At 37.5% G+C, this 26,786-nt stretch overlaps 1 protein-coding gene and 1 long non-coding RNA gene across 2 annotated transcripts in view; both read left to right on the top strand.

The window, feature by feature from the left end:
• LOC140143377 (uncharacterized) overlaps positions 1-12,575 on the top strand; it is a 29,148-nt gene extending 16,573 nt beyond the window's left edge. Inside the window, exons 17-25 of the mRNA XM_072165232.1 lie at positions 196-374; positions 2,521-2,754; positions 3,327-3,466; positions 4,235-4,453; positions 5,815-6,067; positions 6,817-6,983; positions 9,224-9,422; positions 10,102-10,260; positions 12,124-12,575. Coding sequence (XP_072021333.1) covers positions 196-374; positions 2,521-2,754; positions 3,327-3,466; positions 4,235-4,453; positions 5,815-6,067; positions 6,817-6,983; positions 9,224-9,422; positions 10,102-10,260; positions 12,124-12,531 — 1,958 coding nt within the window. The 3' untranslated portion in view covers positions 12,532-12,575. The remainder of the gene's footprint in view (positions 1-195; positions 375-2,520; positions 2,755-3,326; positions 3,467-4,234; positions 4,454-5,814; positions 6,068-6,816; positions 6,984-9,223; positions 9,423-10,101; positions 10,261-12,123) is intronic.
• Positions 12,576-23,858: 11,283 nt separating this feature from the next.
• LOC140143354 (uncharacterized) lies at positions 23,859-26,023 on the top strand. The gene is made up of 3 exons (XR_011857745.1): positions 23,859-24,079; positions 24,826-25,116; positions 25,958-26,023. It is a non-coding gene; the product is annotated as an uncharacterized lncRNA (long non-coding RNA).
• Positions 26,024-26,786: the final 763 nt, after the last annotated feature.

Below are 26,786 nucleotides of genomic sequence, written 5' to 3'. Positions count from 1 at the left end.
GCACATCATATTTTGTTCATGGCCTGTGCTTTTAAAATTCCCGCCACATCACAATAAGGCTATTGAAACAGTGGTTGTATGCAATTCGCTCAATCATATCGATATACCAGTCCCTTGCCTTTGTTGATAAATATTGAGGTTACCTCATCTATAAATTTGTCCTTTATACTTCTTTTTCCATCGTTTCCCTTGTAGGTGGTATCCAGGCAAATGTGAATTCCTCTCAAACCAGTCTAAGTACTGGTAGTTCTCAGGGTGATAATAAAGCATCCACCTCATCAGATTCTGGCAGTGTGGGTAAACGTCAGAGTAGTGATTCTATGGGAAGTCAGAAGAGTATCAGTGATCATAGTAGTATACCAAAGAATAAGGAGGTGAGTGATACTATGTTTTGATCAACTAGTAATAAAGGGTGGGCTTGAATAGCATCATGGATTCATTAAAAAATAGAGACCAAAGTTTTCCGTTTTCTACAAGGCAAATTCCATTTTGTGAATTGCAATACCAGTTTCCAACAGTTTTCAAATTGCAAAATTTGCACCCTCAACATAGACATACCATTATTGTTAGCATGAATTTGGATTGTTTAAAGCAAAGCAAAGCTTAAAATGACATAAATTAGTCTGACAAAGACTTCTCCAAGAAGTTTTGACATAAACTGGTTTTCCACCAAAACACTGAATTCCGTTTTCTTTACCGGTAAAACTGAAAACTTTGGTCTCTAGATTAATACATCTGATGACATAACTGCAGTTATTATACGCTCCATGACACCTAGTGACGTCACGCTGGACAAACTCCATTCACTGTCAGAGGAGGTTTGTGCATGAGTGTGAATGCAATGGAGCAAATAAACACACAATCAATACAGCACTGATTTGCTAAGAATTGAACAGGGCACCGGTCTCATCAAATCATTCCAACACCTCTTTGAAAGTGACAGAGGTGTCATTGAAGCTGGAACAGATGATATGCACAGCACCTTGCCAAGTATGCATTACATATTTTGTGCCTGATGGGTGCTATGCGAAATCACACAAGTGTATTCATTGGGACTTATTGACATCATAGACCCAAAGAGTCTACACCCATCGAATGTGTGTCATCAGCCCGGTGACACACACACACACAGGCATAGAGTTCTGCAGCAGCATGTTTTGTTGACATTAAATACTGTTTACTTCATTTGACAGTAACTAATCCATAAATTTGACAACTCAAATACAAAGGATATAAGTTGGCAATCTTAATGTTATGCAATCAAGTTTACAACACTGTCAGCTACTGTCAGTCTTACAATGAGCAGAAGTCACTGACCAACCAACCAACCATGCCATTCAAGTACCAATATTGATTATCTCAAGTGGCCTGCTGGAATTGACCAGAAATGACCTGTATGATTTTCCTCAATTTTCCGGTTATTTTGTAATAACAAAACCATGTTTTCCTTCATTTTGGTATGAAAATGAGCAAATAGAATTTAATGTCTTGTCAATTTGGAGTTATTAAGGGGGTACTACACCCCTGACCAATTTTTTACCTATTTTTGCATTTTCTCAAAAATTATAGCGCATAGGGTACAAGTAAGATATGTATATTATAGGGGCAAGGACTACAACTACTGCACTGGAAATTTTATTTCACCACAGGCAACAGTTGTGGAGTTACAGTCAAAAATGAGGGAAAACCAACATTTGATCAATAAATCAATAACTACTTGCTTTGAGTTGCTGAATTTTCAGTACAGTAGTTGTAGTCCTTGCCCTTATAATATGCATATCTTACTTGTCACCAATGTGCTATAATTTTTGAGAAAAATGCAAAAATAGGCACAAAATTGGTCAGGGGTGTAGTACCCCCTTAAGGGCAACTAAAACTGATATTAGGTATGTTTTATCTGTCTGGAATCTGTATTGCCTGTTCTGAGGGAATTAATGCAATGTAAACAAAACCAACCATGGCTGATGTGGACATTGTGTAGTGTTTTTCAGTACCCTGTTTTCCATGGGTGACTGTTTAGGAACCCATGGATTCGATCCATGTACAAAGAGTCAGGACTCTGTCATGTTTGTGTGTCACTCATGGAGGGCAATATAATGTACCTTATTTTGCCATGCAGTTACCTGGCAAACTTTGAATTAAAGTGCTTACTTGCTTTCATTTCAACAGGAAAAAAATTTCCCCAATTTCTTAAAATCTGGGACAGCTTGCTTTTGCTTGTATTGTTTTGCGTATATATCTAATATATATGCCCAAATACTGGTAAATGGGGTACAATGAAAAAAAATCAGCAACAAACAAACTGAAAAACAAACATGTGTATTGAAATGAACATTGATGCTTTAACTTGCTTTCATGTCACCTAAAATGTTTTTTCATGAACATGTTTTATTTTTAAATTCTACTTCAAGGAGTGCACTTCAATTATACCAAGCGCTCCACATGTGTACAGTGCACATTTTTTAAAGCTCAGGTGATAGTTAATTTTGATGAAATACTCTTTTGAATTTTGATTCACAGGATACAGACACTGATTCCATGAAGGGCAAGCTCCGTTACCGTGGTAATGCGAATCAGCAGCGTGGTGGTGGCGCTACCCAGGCACCAACGACTGTCTACAACTCCCGCAAGCTGCTGGAGACTGCCAAGGGTAGTCGCCTTGACTGGGATTCAGACAACTCAGATGATGATGATGTCAGGAGGTTGGATGATGGGTTTATGGCAGTCAAAGGAGAACCAGGACTGTATTATAAGGTAGGATTTGGAGGAGTTGAATTGTTATCAGAAAGTGGCAAAAACATAAACAAGTGTTTTATTGTTGTAAATACCAGACTGGTCTCAAGTGAAGTGGCAGTCTCTCCACATCATCTCCAAGTCGCATGGTTTAAATATGTTCTCTTATTGTTACTGGTTGGCTGATACATACCTAGGCAAGTACCATGCCTTTGTAAACAACCCTCAACAAAGGCCTCAGCTGATGAAAATCAAGACCATGGATGTATAACAATTCTATAGAGACTCTACAAGCTTATTGTCATCTTTAACAATATTTTTGATTGAATTAAAATTTACTTGGCTGTCACTAACTAACAAAAGAGGTAAAATATAGTACTGCAGCTGCCGATAAGTGCATCCTTTTGATATGGATGGTCACATATTTCTATTTTCACATTATGCCTTCATTTAAAATATTAAATCACTCCCCAGTGGGAATGTAAAACACTTGAGTGTCCTTCGTCTATCAGTCATTTAATAAGTTTGTCAAATTATGTTATGAATTAGCTTATTGATTGATTTATTTGTTGACTGACTATTTTTCATTTCAGCATCACATGAACCCTCCAGCTACAGACTACATGCGTCGTCTGTATACCATGCTTCCCAAGACAGCATTGTTATCACAGAAGAAACGTAGGAAGAAGCTCACATATCTGGAACAACTAGACACACACTCATTTGCTGTACAGTATGTACAAATGTTTTCTAGTTCAATTTGTAATTAGAGAATAAAGGTATTGTTTTTAGCTGCTGGAGTGCATCTGTCGTCTCATATAACACAGGCAACATCATTATTTTAAGTAAAACAGCGAGTCAAAGCCGAATTGTTTTACGCCAAAAATAATGATGTCGCATGTTATATGAGACGATAGATGCACAACAGCGGCTAAAAACAATACCTTTATTCTCATTCTTAAATACTTCAATTCAAATTAATATGTTAATCATAAGTATGCCAAATTTTAATCAAATTAAATCCTACATTTTTTAAGGAATTACCTAGGGCTTAGAATTGATCAGTCCCGTTGTTGCTATGCACCTCCGATTGATTCGAATAGCATGTACGAGTATCGAGTCAACACGCACACGCTAAAGTGTGTGATATCGTGTCATATCACATGGATAAGAACCAATAAGATTGCTGGAACTTTCTCAAGTGTTTAAGAATATTTTATTAGAGTCCTGTGTAAAACTGAATTTATTTTTTTTACAAAATAACTGGCCTATTTGAGTTGAAATTCATACACCCCTATAATAGAAGACATGACCTTAAGGCCTAAAAAAATTGTTTGATTGGCGTAACATTACTTTATGTAATGACATTGATGGATAGTTGCTTAGTTGTCTGCAGGATGAGTCCTGTTGCTGTATAGATTTAATATCAAGTTATGCACATAGTGATTTATGTTCATGAGCTATAATTTTCCACTGACACTTCTCCATTTTGCCATGACAGGAAGCCATTTTCCACCAAAGGTCACATCCATCGTGAAGGTCAAGAGAAGGTCCAGTATGTGTCCAGACAGTTGTTCTCTGAGCTGGGTTTATCTCAGTGGAGGTCAAGGGAATTCTGGACTCTTCTTATTCTGCTGTGCTTGATTTTCTTCATGCGTGTATACCTGCATTACGTAGGCCAGTGGATATTCCTGAATATCATCAACATTCCAATCAGCAAGTAAGTCTCAACAACTGCCTTTTGTACAATGCCCATGATTGGTTAATTACATGATATAATCTTCTGAGTAACCCAATGAAAATAAAGCTTTTAGATCTCTCAGCAATTTTAAGCTTAATCCCCTTCAGCCATTCTTACCATATCTCTGATAGATGATATGTGTCATCCATATCAAAAGGACTTGTCTCTTAACATATTTATAGCTAGGAATAAAAAGAAGAGACTCATTTCAAATTATTCCCAAGTCACATGGTTTGGGAAAGTTCCCTGTATTCCTGAGTCATGTGACTTGTGGATGATTTGGAGTGACCTCCACTTGAGATGAGTCTGGTATTTATTCCTATAAAAATAACTATTATGTAAAAGAGACGCATGCAGCAGCAAACAAGTGCATCCTTGATGTACACATATATAATCAAACCTTTAGGGCACTATGGATGTGGATGATGCTATGGTTTTATGAAGTTGTTTTAGGCTACTTTTATCAATAATAATCATCATTCTCTGCAGAGGAGTACTCATTTATGTAACTGAGCTTTAAAAAAATCATAGCATGTTTTCATACATGTAGTTGTGTAATGCTGGTTTCACATTGTCATGCCCGTTACCACTTTGCTGCTATGATTTCACATCAGTACGCAATTGATATATGTGACCGTCCACGGCGAATGAGCCGTGTTAAACTTTGCTCCTTCAACAAAATTATAGCTTTTTACGTTTTTACATGTGTCTCTTTTTCCACATTGCTGGCAATATATATCAAACAGTCATAATTGGCGGTCATTTCAAATCATCCCCAAGTCAACGAGGTTTAAGAAAGTTCTCTCATTGTTAATTGTTGGTTATGCATACCTGTACAAAATACAATGCCTGGTAACCCACCACTTGAACAGGATTTAGCAAAAGCAAACAAAGACCAGAGCTATTAAAAGTTCTATAGCCGCCATCTAAGGTAGAAGCTTATTATCCACTTCAACAATAGGATTATTGATTAGTTTTTGACTATCAAAATGAGACGGATGTCGGGCCAGCTTAAGTTATCGATGAATACGACCTTCGTACACATTTTACACCGTAACACAGAATACAATATAGGGAATTTACGGCTCGTTTGTGCTGCCGGGTCACATATTGATCACTCTTGGTATGGCAAAGGAGATGATTTTGGGCCAATGAGCAAAGTTAGACAGCACTGGCTTTCAGAGTCATACTGCTGCTGAGTGGCATGCCACTTGGTGACTGCCTCTTGCAGCAAAATGCAACCGCACGATGAACGTCACACTGTTCAACTGCAAGCAGCAGGATAGTATGAAACCAGCATAACATATACTAAACATTTCTTTCTGGTTTTTCTTTTCCAGGTTTGAATTTCTTCCATACAGTGTCAATCTCAACTACCAGTCCTCTCTCCTCCACACCCGTGAGGAGGTTGCCGTGGTAATCCTAGGCCCTCTGATGAATATATTAATCCTAGCATTGCTTGTGGGATCTTGCTGGGCATGTCAGAAGGTCTTAGGAAGCTTTCCCGATCTCTTCTGCAAGTTTGTCATCGTGTATGGATTGCACACATTCTTGGATCCTGTGCTGATTGCTATTGTTGATGCACCACTTGGGGTAAGTCCAATAAAATGTTGTTTGGGTTGAACGGTCAAATTTTTTTTTCAATCTCAGCATGTAAGCACCAATGAGAACTCGAATGGAATTGCTTAAAAATCCATATTCATGACTGCAGGGATGCTGTCATATGTAACAATTATCATTTGATGCATATTTTACTAAAAGTAGCAGAATTCAAGGGAGATAAATTATTATTGATAAGTGTGTAAAATTCTATGCTGCCATTCAAAATATCCATACACCCTCTATGGAAGACATGACCTTAATCTTCCACACAGGGGGTGTGCATTTGAAATAGAGCTACCTAATTGGGTGACTCCATTTGAAATCTACACCCCCTTTGTGGGATGTTAAGGTCTTCCATAAGAGAAGTGTGGATTTCAACTGAAATAGCCCAATACTCTAACCTAAAACCTAACCCTACAACCTAATTCTTAGTCCTAAAAGTAAATCTAACCCTAGAACCTAACCATGCGCAATCCAGCTCATATCATATAGAGGCCTTCAGCCTTTTCCGCGGGATCCGCCATCTTGTGGATACTGCCGTTCCGCATGAGCGTTAGACATTACGCCCCCGATTACGTGGAAGTTGCAGCATGTGACACACCTCTTCAGTCAAGCGTCAACGCAGTGATCTTAGCAACAAGGCACTCTGTACCTACAAGGTGGCGGTGTTGACGTCACAATGACTACCTCTATTGTAACTGATTTTGTAATAATTGATTTTGTTGCTCTTATTATTACAGCGCTATGATTACGAAGTAGGAGATGAACCAGTAGCAGACGCTGCCAAGTTGTACTTCCATTTTGAGCGTACTCATGGCACCGGATTAATGGGCATCCTACTCACTGTACCCATCTATTTCTTCCTCATGTTCTTCTCTGGTGTCATCTTCTATATGTATTTCCTAAGGTAAGAATGAGAGAGAGAGATTAACTTGAGGAACGTAAGAAATTATTTTTGAAGAATGGAATAATCTCATAATAGGTCTAACTGTGAATCCATCTAGGATATAAACCAACTATATATATCACTCTTTATTAACCCTAACACCGGACACTGCTTTTTGCTATTGAAAGTTAAAGAAGAAACAAAAAAGGAGAGAAGATGAACAAAGATGTCACTTGGTACCCAGGGATTCGAACCTTAGATCCCCCGCATGCCAAGTACACGATCACCTGCTGGTAGCCACAGGGGTTGCGATGGCATTGCAAGGGATTCCCTGAGCATATAGCACTTAGGGTGATTGCATCATGTGGGATTCATGCATGCACTGTGGTTGTCATTGTGGTAACTATTGGTGTTGTGGGCTTACATCTACAACAATACTTAGTAAAGTTGCCATAAAGGCAATATCTGACTAAGAACATGATTGCTGACACCGGTCGTCAAAAGACACGGCTCAGAAAAGGTAATTAAACAACAAATTAAAAAGTAATATTACAGAGTCCTGCTTTGAAGAGGCTCAACTTTGTGCAATCAAGTAACAAAGAGGGCAGATCATTCCATTCCGGTATTGTGCGAGGGAAAAAGCTGAATTTGTAGGTGTTGGAGGATAGACCCATGACACGAAATTTAGCAGGATGAAACTGACGAGTGCGAGTGGCAGATTGTCTTTGTATGTAGTTTGGGATTGGAACAGATATTTCTTGGTGCTGAATCTTGTGCATTGTGATGAGTCGTGACGTTTTTCTTCTGTGCTGTAGTGTTGGCCAATTCAATTTGTTGAGAATATCTGTGACAGTGCCCGGGGTGTTCCTGTAGTTGTTGGTGCAAAACCGTGCTGCTCTTCTTTGTCTCATTTCCAGTTTCTGTATATCTGTTGTGGTATGAGGATCCCACACTATGCTACTATAATCTAAGATAGGTCTGACAAGTGCAAAATACATTTGTTGCTTGATTGATGAAGGGCATCGCCACAGGTTACGGCATAGCTTACATATTTAAATGACTTGCCGGATAATTTACATTCCACCGTGCGCCTGTTCGCAGACGACTGCGTGATATATAGAGAGATAAAAACCAAACAGGACTCAAAACTTCTTCAGGAAGATCTAGATACACTTTCTAAATGGGAACATAAATGGCAAATGGCTTTTAACACGCAAAAGTGTTATGTTCTGAGAATTCCAGCTTCCAAATCAACTGAGTCTGTTAATTATACTCTTGGGGACTGTGTCCTTCAAGAAACAGTATCCCACTCTTACTTGGGTGTTGAGATTACACAAGATCTGAAGTGGAATTCCCATATAAATAAAAATAACAAACCAAGCTAGTAAGACCCTTGGATTTATCCGCAGAAACCTGGCATCATGTACCAAAGACACAAAAATCACTGCATACAAAGCCCTCGTCAGGCCTACCTTAGAGTACTGTTCAGGGGTATGGGACCCCCACACTAAAGAGCAGATACTAAAGGTGGGTAAGATTCAGCGCCGAGCGGCGAGACTAGTTTGTAACAACTACGACTCGAAGGCCAGTGTCTCTGAAATGATGTCAGACTTACAATGGGAAATGCTGTCAACAAGAAGAAAAATAGCCAGACTTTCCATTCTTCAAAAAGCCATAGGGGGGCACCTGGCACTACCAGTTCAGACCTATCTGCAACCGACTCAAAGACGTACTCGTCGTTCAAACCAAAATACCTACAAGCCCGGACAGAAAACTTAAAATACTCGTATGTTCCAAGAACTATCAAAGACTGGAACAACCTGCCACCGGATATATCATCTATAATAGAACCAGAGCAATTTAAACAAGCACTCCACACCCATTTCCACATTAAGGACTTGGGAATCAAAGACTAATTAAATCTTCTGCATGCACACCCATCCCTGCTCGTCAGCTTCCCTAAGGAGGATTGGGCAGTACTCAAGAAGAAGAAGAAGAAGCTGTGTGCCTGTGGAGAAAATGTTAAGCTTTTGCAAAAAAATGTTATCCCTGTCTTCTTTAGTTGATTTCTGCCACATGCTTTCATGGATTTCAATGGGACTTGGACACAATAATTCTTAGGTACATTGACATGTGTGAAGTTAATTTATAGGTGTCAGGTCAAAGATAATATGGGGTCACTTTTTTCTACTTGTTCATTCCTTTATTTGTTTTTATTTGCAAACTTTCTCACATCAAACTTGATTATTTCTGTCCATCAGACTTCACAACAATGGTCGTATGCTTGACATCTACCATCGTCTGCATGCTCCAGAGGATGACTTCTTCATCCCTTATGATTTGGAGATCAGCAACCAGGAATTATCACATATCTGTAAGAATTCTGAGCAATGGAGAGGAGAGGAAGGAGAGAGGAGGAAAGTGGCTGTGTATGATTATATATGGCAAGAGGATGATCAGGTAAAGTAACAAATGCAATGTGGTCATAAAGTATGAGGTGATCTTTTGACATGTAGTTTACATTATAAAAGTTAGATTTACTTTTCAATCAAGTTGGAAGTTTGCAAATATGTGACCTATTGCCACATAATGAGCGTATAAAGTCACAGAATAATTCTAGTATACCCTGCACACAATTATAACCCTAACCCTAACCCTAACCCTAAAAAATAGAGTGCGCAGGGTAAACCAGAATTGTATTGAAAACACAATGTGCACAGGGTAAACCAGAATTATACCAAATTGCAAATTGGTAATTTTGAGATGCCCTGGCTACTGTGTTGGTGCTCTTTGTTTCACACGCACCCATTCAAGCCAATAGTATGTATGTTCTTTGTGAATGGGTCATTCACAAAGAACATACTACTGGCAAACAAAGAACATTAACACAGCAAGGATGTCTTGAATCTAAAAACTTGCAACTTTACACTCATTTTGTGGTAGCAGGTCACATGTAAAACAAGATTAATGTCTGTGAATCAAGCAAGATACAACATTTTTCACTATAATTTCCGGCAGAGATAAACTTGGAATATTGTGTCTGGCATCATTCTTGAGGGGCATGGCAAGTTTCTTCACCCAAAAATGCTGTACATATTGGTGACCCCGATCCAATAAATCTTTTCCTTTGTATTCTTAGGATGAAGAAGGGTACATGGATGATGATGGGGAGAGCATTAATAGAGGAGGTGGCAAGACAGAAGTGACAACTCATGTGTCAATCCATACACTACATTTAGATGGACTAAGAGAACTACACAGACACTTCTTAAGACTCCCTGATGGAGGCATTGTTGAGGTAAGGTCTTCGTAATAGTCAGGAGGTTTAGGCCAAGCGATAGTAGGGGATAGGGAGAGATTTAACAGAGGAGGGGACAGAAATGACAAGTCATGTGTCAATCTATACACTACATTTAGATGGACTAAGAGAACTACACAAAGAGTACTTTCATGTGAAAAGCCACTAAAGATAAGAGTCCGAAATAACCGGTTATAGGTTGAAAGTCCGGAAGAGTCATTAGTCCAAAAACTCAATAACTTAAGAAAGGGCAAATGTATAAAAAAATTGAATGAAATAAGAAGAATATATGTCAGAAAAAAGTATGATGTTGCAATGTTGATGACACCATGTAACATGATGGTGGTCTTCATATTTTTGTTTTTCTTGAGATGAGAACAAACTATACTCTGATCAGCTCATAATAGGCGGGACTCATAATATTTTGGATTTATATTAGGCCTAAAAAAAAAATTGTTTGATTGGCATAACATAAAAAGTTTTTTAGGGTAGGTAGGTCGGGATTCTTTTTTTTTTTTTTTTTTTTTTTTTTTTACTTTTTAAGCTGTAAATTTCATTTGATAAGGGCTTTGGAATATTTTTTCTTCTTTTTTTTAAAAATTTATTTAAATTTATTTTTTAAATTTTATTTATTTTTTTGGCAAAAAAGAAATAAAAAAGTTAGGGTCGGGCCTAATTTTAGGGTAGGTCGGGTTACGCCAATCAAACAATTTTTTTTTTAGGCCTTATAGCACCCTTGCCAACTGCACTTTGCATATTGCCTGACTGATTCTCGCGTTTGTGAATTTATACCATCATAAGTTTTTGGGACTTTACTGATGTGCGCAATTCGCCAGCGAAGTGTTACATGTAATCCGATTATCACTATGTCAACTGGATCACGCTTTTGAGTTCTGCACCACGATCAAAATGATCGCAACACAAAGTCTATGATATGTACTATCAATTCCAAAAGGTGTGTGATCCAGTTACCAACGAGTTATGTAACCACTTCACTGGCGAATAACAAAAAACAAATAATTCTCGCCTATTACGAGCTGATCATAATAAACACCTCAAAAGAAATAAGTCCCCCTCTCAACATGTCGTCATAACATCGTAAGGTTTCATTTTGTACCAACAAAACTAACTTTGAAATAATTATATGACTGTTTACTAAGTGCTGTGTGAAAATGAGAGATTTCCATGACTTCAGGGCTGAATGAGCCTAAATTGAAGGCAAAAACTGCCCTTTTCAAAAGTCACAAAGTAAGCCTATGCTTGTCACAAAAGTTGATTCATGGCTTGTTACTAATGGAAAACCCCATGTGTTTGAGTGCAGTTTAAAATCCTCACCAAGTGAACATTTACTGTAATGTGTATCGATTCTTGATCATTCAGCCATGCAAATCCCCTTGGTGCAGAGTTCAGCACAGTGAGTTGTAAGATGGTCAGTTCCATTCCTTGTCCCAATACGCTTTGCAGTTAACAAGCATAGGCCTACTTTGTGACTTTTGGAAAGGGCACTTTTTGTCTTCAATTTAGGCTCATTCAGCCCTGAAGTCATGGAAATCTCTCATTTTCACACAGCACTTAGTAAACAGTCATATAATTATTTCAAAGTTAGTTTAGTTGGTACAAAACGAAACCTTACGATGTTATGACGACATGTTCAGAGGGGGACTTATTTCTTTTGAGGTGTTTATAAGGGTTGTGGTGAGTGATGATTGCATTCATCTCCCCTCAGTTACATCATTTAGAATTTGAAACATTGTCAGATTTTTGATGTTGCTCATTATAACAAATGGGAACACCAAACACTATATTCCTGTATCAAAGTGACAGATTTAAAGTTTTTACACCAACTTGTTCTTTGTAATACAGGTATTTGGTGAGATGGGAGTCGTTGGCATGGACAAGGACCTCAAAGCAGCCCTTCACCAAGGAGCAAGTGGCATGGAAAAGAACCAGCAACCAGTTACCACCAATTGGATGGGATCTGCGGAAAGTATAATGCGCCCTCGTCCCAAAACAGTCGGTGGAATCGGCTCACAAGACATGCTTCATATTCCAGCTACTCCTGGAGTCAATCTTGGTGAAAGAATACCATCAGAAGCTTCCTTGGGTCCAGCGCATCCAGCAGTGTCTTTGTCAAAGGCGTCGTCTTACAGTTCTCTTGCTGAACCAAAATCACCAAAGCTTAAAGAGAGGCCATCGTCCGGTAGACCTCGGTCTGGAGTAAAGAAAGTAGTGCCTACTGCAGGATCTGCTGATAATATCACAGAGCTGTAAATGCCTATGGACTTATTTTCCTATATCATATCAAGCAATATTTTGGGATACCGGGTGCTTGCATCTTTCATTGGTGTGACATCTCCACTTTTACATGGAAATCCGCTTTTTTAATTCTGCCGCCAACTCGCAATGTTTGCATTGTCTGTGTTTTTAAATTGCGATGCCTGACCATCCCCGTCTGGATGGTCGGTGCTCCCCAGTAAAAGGAGGAATACATTCAATAAATGATAATGGCCTCATACACAGATAATACACAAGCCAAAATCCACTGTAAAAGGGCATCATTATATGCATTTGGACATAAAAAGTGGTCCTTTTTATCGTAAGTCTGCACTCCCATTTTTGTTGGTGTTCATATAACACCAAGTCCACCATCAGAATATATACTTTTTTTTTTAATTTGGATATTCAAAGTATTTTTAAAAAGACAGTTCATAAAGTAGATTGTAATTCATCATTACTTGGGCGAACTATTTGAAATAAATATGACAGGTTTTTTCTAATTTTAAGGCATTTAAAGTTTTAAGGTATTATAAATAGAACTATTTTTGAAATGTAAATAAAATATTAAACTCAAAATTATGCGACAAATTGAACAATTGCCACAAAAGCCATCTTAAATGTTATAGCAAATTCATGTTGTTATGAATTTTACATGGTATTTCAATAATGTAACTTTTTAAAAGTTTTTGAATTTTATTGTACAAACTTTTGTTATGTCAACTTTTCTGCAAAAATATTGTAATCTTTTTATCATGTTTTAGTTAAATATTGAAAACTGAAAATTTTAGATAACAAACTTTCAACGGATGAATTGCTTGTAATATTGTAGTCATCTTGAGTATGGAAATTGCCCAATCAGTGCACCAAAGTGATAAAAATGTGGAACAATATTGTATTTTTATTTTTTTGTTTATTAACTAAGTCCTCAGTAGTTTTATATTTCAAATGTACATTATATTTTGCTTCCGTCCAGAACTTATAAATATTTGGTGTTCAAAACTTGCTTTGAAGACTGCGTGAAGTGTGTGTATCAAGTTAAAAGTACAGTAGTTTTTGTAGGAGGTCCTGTCAAGGGTGGATATTATTAGGGTCAGAAGGAGCGCAATGGTAAACAAAATCCCTGGTATGCATCATTTTTGCCCGGTATGTTTTCCTGCTAGCCGGCACTGCAAATTATTTTACGGGGGTGTGCACAAAGCATGGAAATTCGTAATTTTACACAATTTTTAGGGATTCTTTATCAAAGTGAATTAATTGGGTGTTAAACGGGAAAATAAAGGGTTAGGGTTAGAGATAGGGTGAGGCTAGGGTTTGAGGCAGCATGGTTGATTTATGCCTGGTAGTCAAGTTGGCCTACCCAGTAAGACACTTTCTCCTTCCTAATATGCTATTGCCATCTGTGTTCATCAAAAATAGTTGACTTCATAATTATGTGATGTGATCAAGCTAAACAAAGTGGCTTGTTGCTATTGCTAATATGGATTTCGAGATAAAGCATTCAACTGCTTAGTATTCAATATAAATCATTCAACTGCTTAGTATTCAATATAAATCATTCAACTGCTTAGTATTCAATATAAATCATTCAACTGCTTAGCATTCAATATAAAGCATTCAACTGTTTAGTATTCAATATGAAGCATTCAACTGCTTAGTATTCAATACAATGCATTCAACTGCTTAGTGTTCAATATAAATCATTCAACTGCTTAGCATTCAATATAAATCATTCAATTGCTTAGCATTCAATATAAAGCATTCAACTGTTTAGTATTCAGTATGAAGCATTCAACTGCTTAGTATTCAATACAATGCATTCAACTGCTTAGTATTCAATATAAATCATTCAACTGCTTAGTATTCAAAATAAATCATTCAATTGCTTAGCATTCAATATAAATCATTCAATTGCTTAGCATTCAATATAAAGCATTCAACTGTTTAGTATTCAGTATGAAGCATTCAACTGCTTAGTATTCAATACAATGCATTCAACTGCTTAGTATTCAATATAAATCATTCAACTGCTTAGTATTCAAAATAAATCATTCAATTGCTTAGCATTCAATATAAAGCATTCAACTGCTTAGTATTCAATATGAAGCATTCAACTACGTAGTATTGATAATAATTTGATATATATAGTATTCAACTTCTTTGTATTTTATTGTTCTGATAACACTAAATTGACCATACCTCTGGAACTGTAAGTTCAATTGTAATGGAACTTTCATCAAAATAAATCTCTGAAAATGACAAATGAACTTGAATACTGAAATAGGTTTGCTGTTTGTTTGTAATAATCTATTGCTGTTTGCAACTTCGTATCAGAAGATGGCTTCTTTTAAATGGAACTGTCTCTGTGGTATAATTATAAATGTATAGCAAGTCATAATGACAAATTTGATCTGGAATGGACTATTCCATTTAAAATCCACACTACCCCTGTGGAAGATTTTGGAATTACCTTCCACAAAGGGAGTACAAATTTCAAATGGAATGAGCACATTAACTAAGTCTTTGAATCTCACCCTCCCTCTGTGGAAGATTCAGTTTGAATCTTTCTCAGAGGGTGTATGAAATTCGAATAGAACTGCCTAATATGATAATTCCATTTGAAATTCATTCTCCCTCTGTGGAAGATATTTCCTAAATCTTCCACAGGGGTAGTGTGGATTTTAAATGGAATAGCCCAATGATAAAAATGTAAAAAAGAGGAATTTTATCCAATCCGTCCTGTACAGAACTGTGTGTGAACTTAAGTAGAACTTCATATATATTTTTTGATAAAATAGAAATTTTGACAATTTAATATAATGTACTGACTGCTTATTGTATCACCTTGACTTTCAAACACCTTGATCTTGAAAATAAACAAATCTCATTAACATGATGTAAGATTTTGTTCAGTTTGTTGTGTTCTATTCAGTGTTGTGTAGTGGTATGTTAGTTAGGGTATGTAGTTGTTGAGGGTAGTGATAAAAATCCCTACTCGTCGCTAACTTAGCAATGTTATATCATTCAGACATTAAGTACCATTCCTTGTTATAAAATGGTCAAAATATCCTTGGTGGTTTCTTTCACTTTACCTTGTTATTTTGGCTTAAAATTGACAGAAATCTTTTCTGACAGTTTTACTAATATTATTTAGGCATTTTGAGTACAGAAGAACAAAATTAAAATTTGATGACATTAAGGGATCTAAAATGAGCGTTTATTGCATTTCGACAGTATTTTTTGTGGGACATGAGAGCACCTCAGACCTATCGAATTGCATTCTGAATACGAAGCATGTCTTTCTGATATCAAATAATTTTCATTTTTGAAAATCACAATATAATACAAATTTTATGACAAATTATAAAATTTGATATTTTTCACATTTTGATATATAACAGTCCTCGAAGTAAATTATATAAATCTAATGATATATTCTTAAAGTGTATGAAGCAGGGAGGAAAAGCCGACGGTCAATTGAAAATTTTGACCTTTCATATTTAAGATATAAAAAAAAAAAAAAGACCTAATTTTTTTTGGTGTTTTGGGAAAAAATCCATATCTTCAATACGAAAGGTCAAAATTTTCAATTGATCGTCGGCATTTCATCCCACCTACATACACGTTAAGTATAAATCATCAGATTTATAAAGTTTACTTCGAGTACTGTTAAATATCAAAAATATCAATTTTTAATGATTTGTCATAAAATGTGTATTAAATTGCGAATTTCAAAAACCAAAATTATTTGATATCAGAATGACATTCTTCGTATTCAGAATGCAATTCGATATGTCTGATGTGCTCTAATGTCCCAAAATAAATACTGTCCAAACGTTCATACCCCAGCCCTTAATGGGTCCGTACCCCTCCCCATTTGCACAAATGGAAGGGAACTTACGCAGTTTGAAAGTGCTCTCTATTCTAGAAAAATACAGCACTAAATTTTTGAAACGAAAGAAATCCTAAACCTTCAGTTACATCTAAACACATCAAAAGAAATAAGTCCCCCTCTGAAAATTTCGTCATAACATAAAGTAAAACTTTGTACCAATAAAACTTACTTTGAAATAATTATATGATTGTTTACAAAGTGTTTTGTGAAAATGAAAGATGTCCATGACTTCATGGCTGAATGAACCCAAATTGAAGACAAAAACTGCCCTTTCCAAAAGTCACAAAGTAGGTCTATGCTTGTTAACTGCAAGGCGTATTGGGACAAGGAATGGAACTGGCCATCTTACAACTCACTGTGCTGAACTCTGCACCAAGGGGATTTGCATGGCTGAATGATCCAGAATCGATACACATTACAGTAAATGTTCACTTGGTGAGGATCTTAAACTGCACTCAAACACATGGGGTTTTCCATTAGTAGCAAGCCATGAATCAACTTTTGTGACAAGCATAGGCCTACTTTGTGACTTTTGAAAAGGGCAGTTTATGCCTTCAATTTAGGCTCATTCAGCCCTGAAGTCATGGAAATCTCTCATTTTCACACAGCACTTAGTAAACAGTCATATAATTATTTCAAAGTTAGTTTTATTGATACAAAACGAAACCTTACAATGTTATGACGACATGTTCAGAGGGGGACTTATTTCTTTTGATGTGTTTAACTGGCAATAAAAGTCAAATTTTCGCAATTTGAGGATAATAAGCCAAAAACATGCAATTTTTGTATGTTTTCTTACAATTGTAGTCACCAAATTCTAAGAATTGGCACAGGTCTAAGCATTCAAAATAAGCTCATAATTTTAATATTTTGTGCTATATTTGGTAATTATTGATTATGAAAAAGATTAGAAAATGTGTTTTCCAAAAATTAGGATGCATAACTTGAAATTCGTCTTTGTATGTACAAGTCTTTGGACATGATTGTCACAGCATATGAAAAACGCACATGTTTGGCCCTTATTTCCAAAAATTGATATGAAAATTTCATTTAGCATAACAGGATAATATTTATAATGCAGAAAAATTAGTGCTGTGTTTTTCTGGAATAGGTTGGGACTATTTCCTAGGAGCATCTTGACTGCTCAGTGCCAGAAGTGGGTAAGTAAAATAGCTGCCATGTGTGGATGCCACGTGTAGATGAGTACATTATACTGTGTGTAAATTATGTTCAGCTGTGTTCACAGCGCAGCTATTGCACTTACCCACTGCACTTCTGGCACTGAGGAGTCGATCTGCTTAAATCAGTGGGCAAATGACTAGAGCTAATCTGAAGACCATCCCTTGCGCTCATTTTATGGAAAATTGTTTGGCGCATTCAGTAATCTAGGCAACAATTTTAATTTGAAATATTGTGTATGAATTGCTTTAAAGTGTTGGTACTTATTTTGTTATCACTGAAAAGAGACCCGTAACTATCCATTGGCACCAAACCCCGGGCACCAAACAGAACAATTGGATTCGGTCAAATTTTATGTGTTTGAAGGACAACATAGCAATTTTGAATTATTGTCTTAATTACAACATTAAATCACCCATAGCGCACCGCGTTAAATGGCCAAGATATAGCCAGTGGTGATTCTTTCATTTTACCTCATTATTTCTGCTTAAAATGGACAGAACCCTTCCTGACAGTATTATGACTTTAATTGACGCTGAGTCAATTTGTAGTGGCTACAAACAATTAATGCTGTCGATTAATATTACTAGTAATTAGCATTTTGACCAGCCTAACGATCCATTGCTGCCAATCTTGTCCTTGACTTGACACTTACATTATTGGAAACGAGAGCTAAATAACTAAATGAAATGTAAGTCAATCCCTCATTTCAAATATTGAATTTTAGTTTTGATTTTGGTCACATGGTTTCCTATTATCCTGCCTATAGCTCTTGACAACCATGATTATCGATATCTTTGTTTCTACCCTTTGTTAGAAACTTAAAATTTGTAGCAAGGAAGGATATTCGGTTTTCGTTCAGTTTGTTATATAATTGTGTGAAGAAGATAATCACTTGGTTTGAAGTTACTTGATCTAAGTATACAAAAGAAATGTTTAAATTTCGCAGTGTAATATTCACAAGCAGAGAAGTCGAACAAGTCAATCTACATTTGAAAGCGTGGGTTCGATTTAGCTTATTTCTCTGTGATCAAATATAGACCATCGAAATATTTCAACCCAGATTATAAAAGAATAGACACTTGAATCCTAGTCGAGTGTCTATTCTTATGCATATCGCATACACGGGAATCGATTGAAGATTGAAGCTATTATTACTTCCAGTATAGACTAGGTAGACTTCAACTGAATTATTTATTGCTCGAAGAAATGAGAAAAGAGAGAGAAAAGAGAGGGGGACAGAGTGTGGGGGAGGGAGAAAGAGAAGCAGATGGGACAGAGCATTGGAAATGGAAAGGGAAGGGGAAGGAGAGCTCGAGATAGAGGATATATCGAATGTAGGGGAGGGGAGAAGGAGACTCTTAGGGAAGAAAAGGTTATATTAATTGACAAAAATATGAATCAAATACTGGACTCAGCAACAAATTTTCTAGTAACGTTGCGACCCGTTCACCGGGTCTTCATCAGACTGCGCAGAGACTTGACTGGTTTGGTCACGTGATGGTAATCGGCGAGGAAGTAGTTTCACGGTGGGGTCCCAGGCGTGTGATAGCAGGAAACGGAGGCCCCCCTTCTTATTAATTTCTGGCTGCTCAGCTCTTTCCCGGATGGCTTCTTTCACTCCCCTTTCAAACCACCTCTCCTCCTTGTCGAAGAATATGATGTCGTCGGCATTGAATTGGTGGCCCGAGAGTTTTGAATGGGTGAAGACTGCGGAGTCCTGGTTTTCGTTGGAAATTCCTCTCCGGTGTTGATTAAGGCGAGCTTTAACAGACTGTTTTGTCTCTCCTACATAAGACTGGACACAACTAGTTTCAGAGCACGTGAGTCCATAAACTAGGTTAGACTGTTTGTCTTTTACGTGCATCAGTTTGCTCCGTAAATTATTAGAGGGCTTGTAGGAGGTAGCTATATGCCGAATGGTACTATGCCGAATGCCCTGAAAGTGCTTTTTATTCTCTCTGAAAGGCCTGTGGAGTAGGGTATTATAACTCTGGCTTTGCTAACTGTGACATCTCCCGTGTTATTTTGTTGTGGGGTGTCTCTGGTTGTGGCGGTTTTTTCAAAAGCCCAGTCTGGGTAGCCACACTGTTGAGGGGCACTGCATATTTTTGTCTATTTTATACTACTGGATGACTCAAAACATTCATAATCTTGTTATATTAATTGCTTGCAGGCATCACCAATGCGCAATTTGACCAACTTCACCGTATTCAGAATAAAGCTGCGCGCCTGATTTGCTGAGTTAAGAGACGTAAGCACATATTTCCTTACGTGGCGAGGCTTCGTTGGCTACCTGTCCGCCAACGTGTTAATTTTAAGTTGCTTGTTTATATGTACCAATATTTGAATGGCTCTTTACCAACATACCTCTCCTCTGATATTGCTTTATACAACACTCACAGCATTTCTCGTCATTACCTTCGTTCATCGGTTGATCATACTAGGCTCCATATTCCCAAAACTCATCGTTCAACAGGTGACAGAGCCTTTTCCGTTTTTGGACCTCGGCTGTGGAACAAGCTCCCTGTCTCCATCAGAGAAGCTGTTTCTCTTATTGTTTTCAAAAAACTGTTAAAACACACCTTTTTATATGTAATTGTAATTTTAATTATCATTCATTATCTATTTTTGTTTGTTTCTATTCCAGCTTTTGGCTCTAGTTTGAAAAGGCGCTTAGACCTTTCATTAGATTATTGCGCGGTATAAATTGTATGTATGTATGAATGTATATAGGTGGGGAGAAGGGAACCTTGTGCTTACCGACAATAAACTAATTCATAATCAAATCATCTCCATCATCATGCATCGATTATGTTTCATACAAACAAACAATTCCCCTCAATATACACGCATGATTTCTAGGCCTCGGGCCGTAGAACTCGGGTGTAATTATACGGTGACATGAAAGTATGCCACCTACGACAGAGAGCATCAACTACCGCCATCGGTGATAGATATCCGATAATAATTATGTTAGCACAATAGGCCATTATGTACTTATGGTTATATACCCTACTGTGTCCTCCCAGCACAATAGTGTTATGATTTCAGCCGGCGTTTCCACCAAAATTCACCCCAGTCATGGGCCAAAATATTGCGAAATAAAAACCGGTATAATTATGTATGTACGATTTTTTTCGTCTATTCCCCGAAATTTTAATTCCCCCCGACCAAGAAAGCTGGCTACGCACCTGGATGGTCCGTACAATAACCACCACCCCCCTCCCCGAAAGTGTGACGCCCTGAAAGTGCTTTTTATTCTCTCTGAAAGGCCTGTGGAGTAGGGTATTATAACTCTGGCTTTGCTAACTGTGACATCTCCCGTGTTATTTTGTTGTGGGGTGTCTCTGGTTGTGGCGGTTTTTTCAAAAGCCCAGTCTGGGTAGCCACACTGTTGAGGGGCACTGCATATTTTTGTCTATTTTATACTACTGGATGACTCAAAACATTCATAATCTTGTTATATTAATTGCTTGCAGGCATCACCAATGCGCAATTTGACCAACTTCACCGTATTCAGAATAAAGCTGCGCGCCTGATTTGCTGAGTTAAGAGACGTAAGCACATATTTCCTTACGTGGCGAGGCTTCGTTGGCTACCTGTCCGCCAACGTGTTAATTTTAAGTTGCTTGTTTATATGTACCAATATTTGAATGGCTCTTTACCAACATACCTCTCCTCTGATATTGCTTTATACAACACTCACAGCATTTCTCGTCATTACCTTCGTTCATCGGTTGATCATACTAGGCTCCATATTCCCAAAACTCATCGTTCAACAGGTGACAGAGCCTTTTCCGTTTTTGGACCTCGGCTGTGGAACAAGCTCCCTGTCTCCATCAGAGAAGCTGTTTCTCTTATTGTTTTCAAAAACTGTTAAAACACACCTTTTTATATGTAATTGTAATTTTAATTATCATTCATTATCTATTTTTGTTTGTTTCTATTCCAGCTTTTGGCTCTAGTTTGAAAAGGCGCTTAGACCTTTCATTAGATTATTGCGCGGTATAAATTGTATGTATGTATGAATGTATATAGGTGGGGAGAAGGGAACCTTGTGCTTACCGACAATAAACTAATTCATAATCAAATCATCTCCATCATCATGCATCGATTATGTTTCATACAAACAAACAATTCCCCTCAATATACACGCATGATTTCTAGGCCTCGGGCCGTAGAACTCGGGTGTAATTATACGGTGACATGAAAGTATGCCACCTACGACAGAGAGCATCAACTACCGCCATCGGTGATAGATATCCGATAATAATTATGTTAGCACAATAGGCCATTATGTACTTATGGTTATATACCCTACTGTGTCCTCCCAGCACAATAGTGTTATGATTTCAGCCGGCGTTTCCACCAAAATTCACCCCAGTCATGGGCCAAAATATTGCGAAATAAAAAACCGGTATAATTATGTATGTACGATTTTTTTCGTCTATTCCCCGAAATTTTAATTCCCCCCCCCGACCAAGAAAGCTGGCTACGCACCTGGATGGTCCGTACAATAACCACCACCCCCCTCCCCGAAAGTGTGACGCCTGTATGTTGGTTTCTGACCAAATTAATCTCATATTTGGCCATTTTAGCCTAAAGTGCTAATTTTTGCGCACTTCACGAGAATTTATTCCACTTTTGCATCAAATTTTACCAGTTTAACTTCAAATGCCAAACGTTTTCACATGCTTCGCGCTTTTGTACCATAAACTTATTCTGTCGCCATAAGGTGCTGCATTCACTATACTTCAAGAAATTTTCCCCAACCCCATTTCCAAGTTGGAAGCCACCATGGAAAAAACGAAATAACCACTAAAATTCCAAGACTTTGATGTAAAACCGATTAAGATACATAAATGTTGTTAGAAAGGCTGGTATTTTCCAGAAAGAGGGTCTGCAGAATTTGTTAATACAATTTTTGTAAAAAAAAATCATCGAAACCCACCAAGGTCATAAAATGATATTGATTCCGCCGCACATGTGCAAATTAAGCAGGCGTGTTGCTATGCGCGGAGCATCCAAAGTCAGGAAAGTCTACATTAATATTTACTTTGCTGGCTGGTAGCAAAGTACAATATTACAAACATAAGCCACATGTGCAGTGATTGCTCCAGTAAATGTGCGTTGCGTGTGTGGTGGTTTGTTTGTTTGTTTGTTTCAACGGTCGCTCCGTGTGGAGACACGCTTGGGTCCTGATGGGATCAGGCTCAAACAAAATGGCGATGGTGGTGGTGGTGGTCCAAAGTCAGGAAAGTCTTCATGTGCTGTTTTCTTTGCTGGCATACTACAGCAGAGACGCATCGTGAGCATTGATTTGCATATTGATTGGCATTCCACGGATTGAAAAAATGATATATTTTCGTAGAATAATTGACAACTTGTCAATGGTCAAACTAAAAAATAAAAAGTATTTGATAGCTGTTTATTCCTTAACATCATTGACTATTTATATCTCCACAAATTAAAGGTTCATACGCTACATCTCTTTTGTGATGGACACCTTTGACTTGATTAATGTGATTAATTTATAAATGTGATTAATGATTCATGCTGTTTACTGCCTTGATCGAATTTATTCAAGAACCATGGACAATAATAATATAGCTATAAGAAATACACAAGACTATATTGTGTACAACAATTTAATGTCAAAATTCATGTGATAGCTATTTTATTCCTTAACCACATCAACTATACCTACATATTCAAGTTTCCGACAATTTTAGCTCTTGTCTCTTTCATGGACACCCTGTACACATGAGTAAATGATTAATGTTGTCTTCATGATTCGTGAACCACAGACAATGATTAGAGGTTAGAGAGCACGAAATACTAATACGATTAGAGTTAGGATTAGGGTCAGGATTAGGGTTAGGGTTAAGGTTAGGGTAAGGGTTAGAGTTAGGATAAAGGTTGGGGTTAGGGTTAGGATTAGTGTTGGGATTTGTTTGGTATTATTTTACACGTAGGATACACCCATAATATATAGCTATAATTAATAACACACCGCGCGACCACCTTTTATTAATAGTATATTAATTATAGTAATACACAAATTCAATCTTTTTAATGGAAAATTACTGAAGTGAATCCGTGCAGTATGGCATGTATAATGGTGTACTCAAGTAATTAGAAGCTCGCCTTTTCTGTAATCATGGTAATCTGCGTGATAATAAGCCTCAAACTCTCATTGCACGGTATTGAAAGTATTATTTTGAGTCTTGTCTTGAATCAAGACGCTGGTTAGGTCATGGATAGCATATTATAGGCCTAGGCCTATCTTTCATCAACAACTCTGACGCACATCTAGACTATGCAAATCTGACAGTTTTTATTCCAAATTTATGTATGTTAAGAAAAATACCATTTTATTTAACTTTGCTATTATGAACAACATGGATTTGAATGGCAAATTGTTGTCTTGGATAAGTACATCGGTTCAGATGTTCATGTGGGTGTATGGTAAGTCAACTTAAAATGTTCGGTCTATACACTGTAAATCCAAGTGTTTAGGGTTTCTGTAACAATTTTTAAACACTGCAAGCTGTTTAAATTTTCACTTACACAGTAAAGGTATAGGACACCTAAACACCAAAGTGAACACAAAGTAAACACATAAACACAAAGAGTAAACATATGAGAGTATTTAGATTCTAAACATTCAACATGTTTACTTTCAAAATTGTTTAGAAAGTAAACACACCAAATGTTTACAAAGTAAACACATGTGCATTTACTTTCCGAACAATATGAAAATAAACATGTTGAATGTTTAGAATCTAAATACTCTCATCATGTGTTTACTCTTTGTGTTTACTTTGTGTTTACTTTGGTGTTTAGGTGTCCTATACCTTTAAGCTCCTTTACTGTGTATATGAAAAATTAAACACCTTGCAGTGTTTAAAAAGTGTTACAGAATTTAGCTTGCTTTGCGTAAAAATATCATAGAGAGCCAAAGCTCATGAAAACGATAAGTATTTTCTCGAAGATTCCTCCTACATGTAACCTGATGAAGACATGTTGATTGCGAACATGGTATCGGGTGATGCAAAGACAAAACAAGAACTGACTTTAATAAAAATTCCTTTAAAAGGAATAGGGCGAGCCAATGAACTGTCAAGATAAAGGTGTAGTTCCATATTGCAGTATTACTTCGATTTAATGTTTTGCGATATTAACGATGAATGTGATACATTTGTACCCCACAGGTCTTAACCTTTATTATACCAGCGGGTATACTTGCTTGCTGAGGCTACGCAGTGATCCCACCCATGGCCACCAACTCAGATGGGCGTTATCATCAAACGACGAAATTCGTTGCAACTGTACTCGAGTACTAGCCGCACATAATGTAAACGGTGGCATCGGCTCACCGTTACCCTGTAAGCCGTATGCTGCATCTGATGGCCACTGGTTTGCAGATAACCCTAGGATGTTAACATCAAGGAATTCTTGGAGGAATGACTCTTTCAAGTGTCTCCTGGGATGCCCATGTGAAAGTAAAGTTTGTAAAAGCCTTTGTTTATATTTCAGAATTCGTATCGTAAATGTTTGACAAATCAGGTTTGAAACTTGGATTATTTTTTATGGATATCGGAAAAAAGTTGTACCTGCCTGTAGACCTACCCTTTCAGTTTCGTCAAGCCATCGTATAACTGACGTCTTGTGTCATGTGTGTGTATTCCGTTCAAGTGACTGACAAACACAGCGAATTTTACCGCAATGTTTTCCCACAACAAAACGTCGACGATACCGGCCCTGGGCAAAGATCATCATTTCAGCCCAAAATTGGGTTTAAGCTTCGTGTAACACAGAAATGGTATAAAGAAGGATTATACAGCTTTATTCTGTTAGATGCTTAATTTCCTTAATCATGAGTCTTTACACTAGTCTAACTCATGAATATCTTACACCAAGGGTACACGTACACCCAAAATGACCCGCAGGCTCCAGAATGGTAAAATGCACGTAGTAGATGAAGTCTATTTTATTAACTTTTATCGTCCTTGAGTAGTAATAAGGGCTCTAGAGACATAAATATTAATGAGGGGACGTGGGGACGATACCAAAAGCAAAACCGCAAAACGCGTCCATTGCGTCTAGCAATGCGGTAAAATGCGTCGATTGCACAACGAAATGCGTCAATTACGCCGTGAAATGCGTCAGTTGCATAACAAAATGCGTAGCGAAATGCGTTAATTGTATCTTGAAATCATGCCCACTTTATGACTATCCAGATATGTTAATTAGTGATGCTCATCTCATTAATATTCATGAGCGAGTTCATGAATATTCATAAACGTCTTTTAAGTCCATATTACTACTTCCTTGTTTTTGTAGCTACCGCTCCGACTACCATTGTGCCTATTACGACTCCCATATCTACTTCAAGCGACATTACAACTCCTGGTTGTGATACAAACCCATGTTGCAATAACCGGTGTCAAAACAATGCAACGTGTGTTTTGGACAACAGTAACTTGGGGTATACATGTCATTGTGTGCTATATGGAGGCTGGTCGGGAAATCTTTGTGGCAGAGGTGAGTTTATTTCAATGTTGAAAAGCTCAGCCTCGCGGCAAGTTACATCATAAACTTTCATTCAAGTTATTGTAGGGCTATAGACGAATCCAACGAGCCAAGTCATGGTCAGGATTTGGTCGGCCATTACTGGGTCCCCGCAGTACCAAACTGGTTGTTGTGACTGCCCAATTGGGTGGATTAAAGCTGCTTAAAATTCGATGTTAGATTCTTTTGTGTTGTAAACTGTCATCATTTTTTGTCTACGTGTAACACGGGTACTAGAATGCAGTTAAAATACCCTCCAAGGCCGCATCATTTCACATTTTAGGTGAGATGGAGCCGACGGGGACCCAGCTATGGCTGCCATTGAGGTGCAAAAATGCGTGAAATTGGATTCGTCTATATATAGAATGATTTACATCGCGATCTTGGCAAATGTTCGTAATTCATCCTCCACCTTCTCATCATCATCATCACCGTCATAATCGACATCCTCGTCGTCTTCATATCATCATTATCATCATCTTCACCATTTAATCATCATCACGATTCACCATCATCATCATCCATCATCATGCACGTGTCTCCATGTTGTGATTCGTTCTTTCTTTTACATAATAATCAACTGCCCTGTTGCATGTGACCA

Source organism: Amphiura filiformis, unplaced genomic scaffold (assembly GCF_039555335.1).
Source record: "Amphiura filiformis unplaced genomic scaffold, Afil_fr2py scaffold_21, whole genome shotgun sequence".
NCBI lineage: Eukaryota > Metazoa > Echinodermata > Ophiuroidea > Amphilepidida > Amphiuridae > Amphiura > Amphiura filiformis.
The sequence above is the reverse complement of the archived record's forward strand: the minus strand, read 5'-3'. Positions and strand labels throughout refer to the sequence as shown.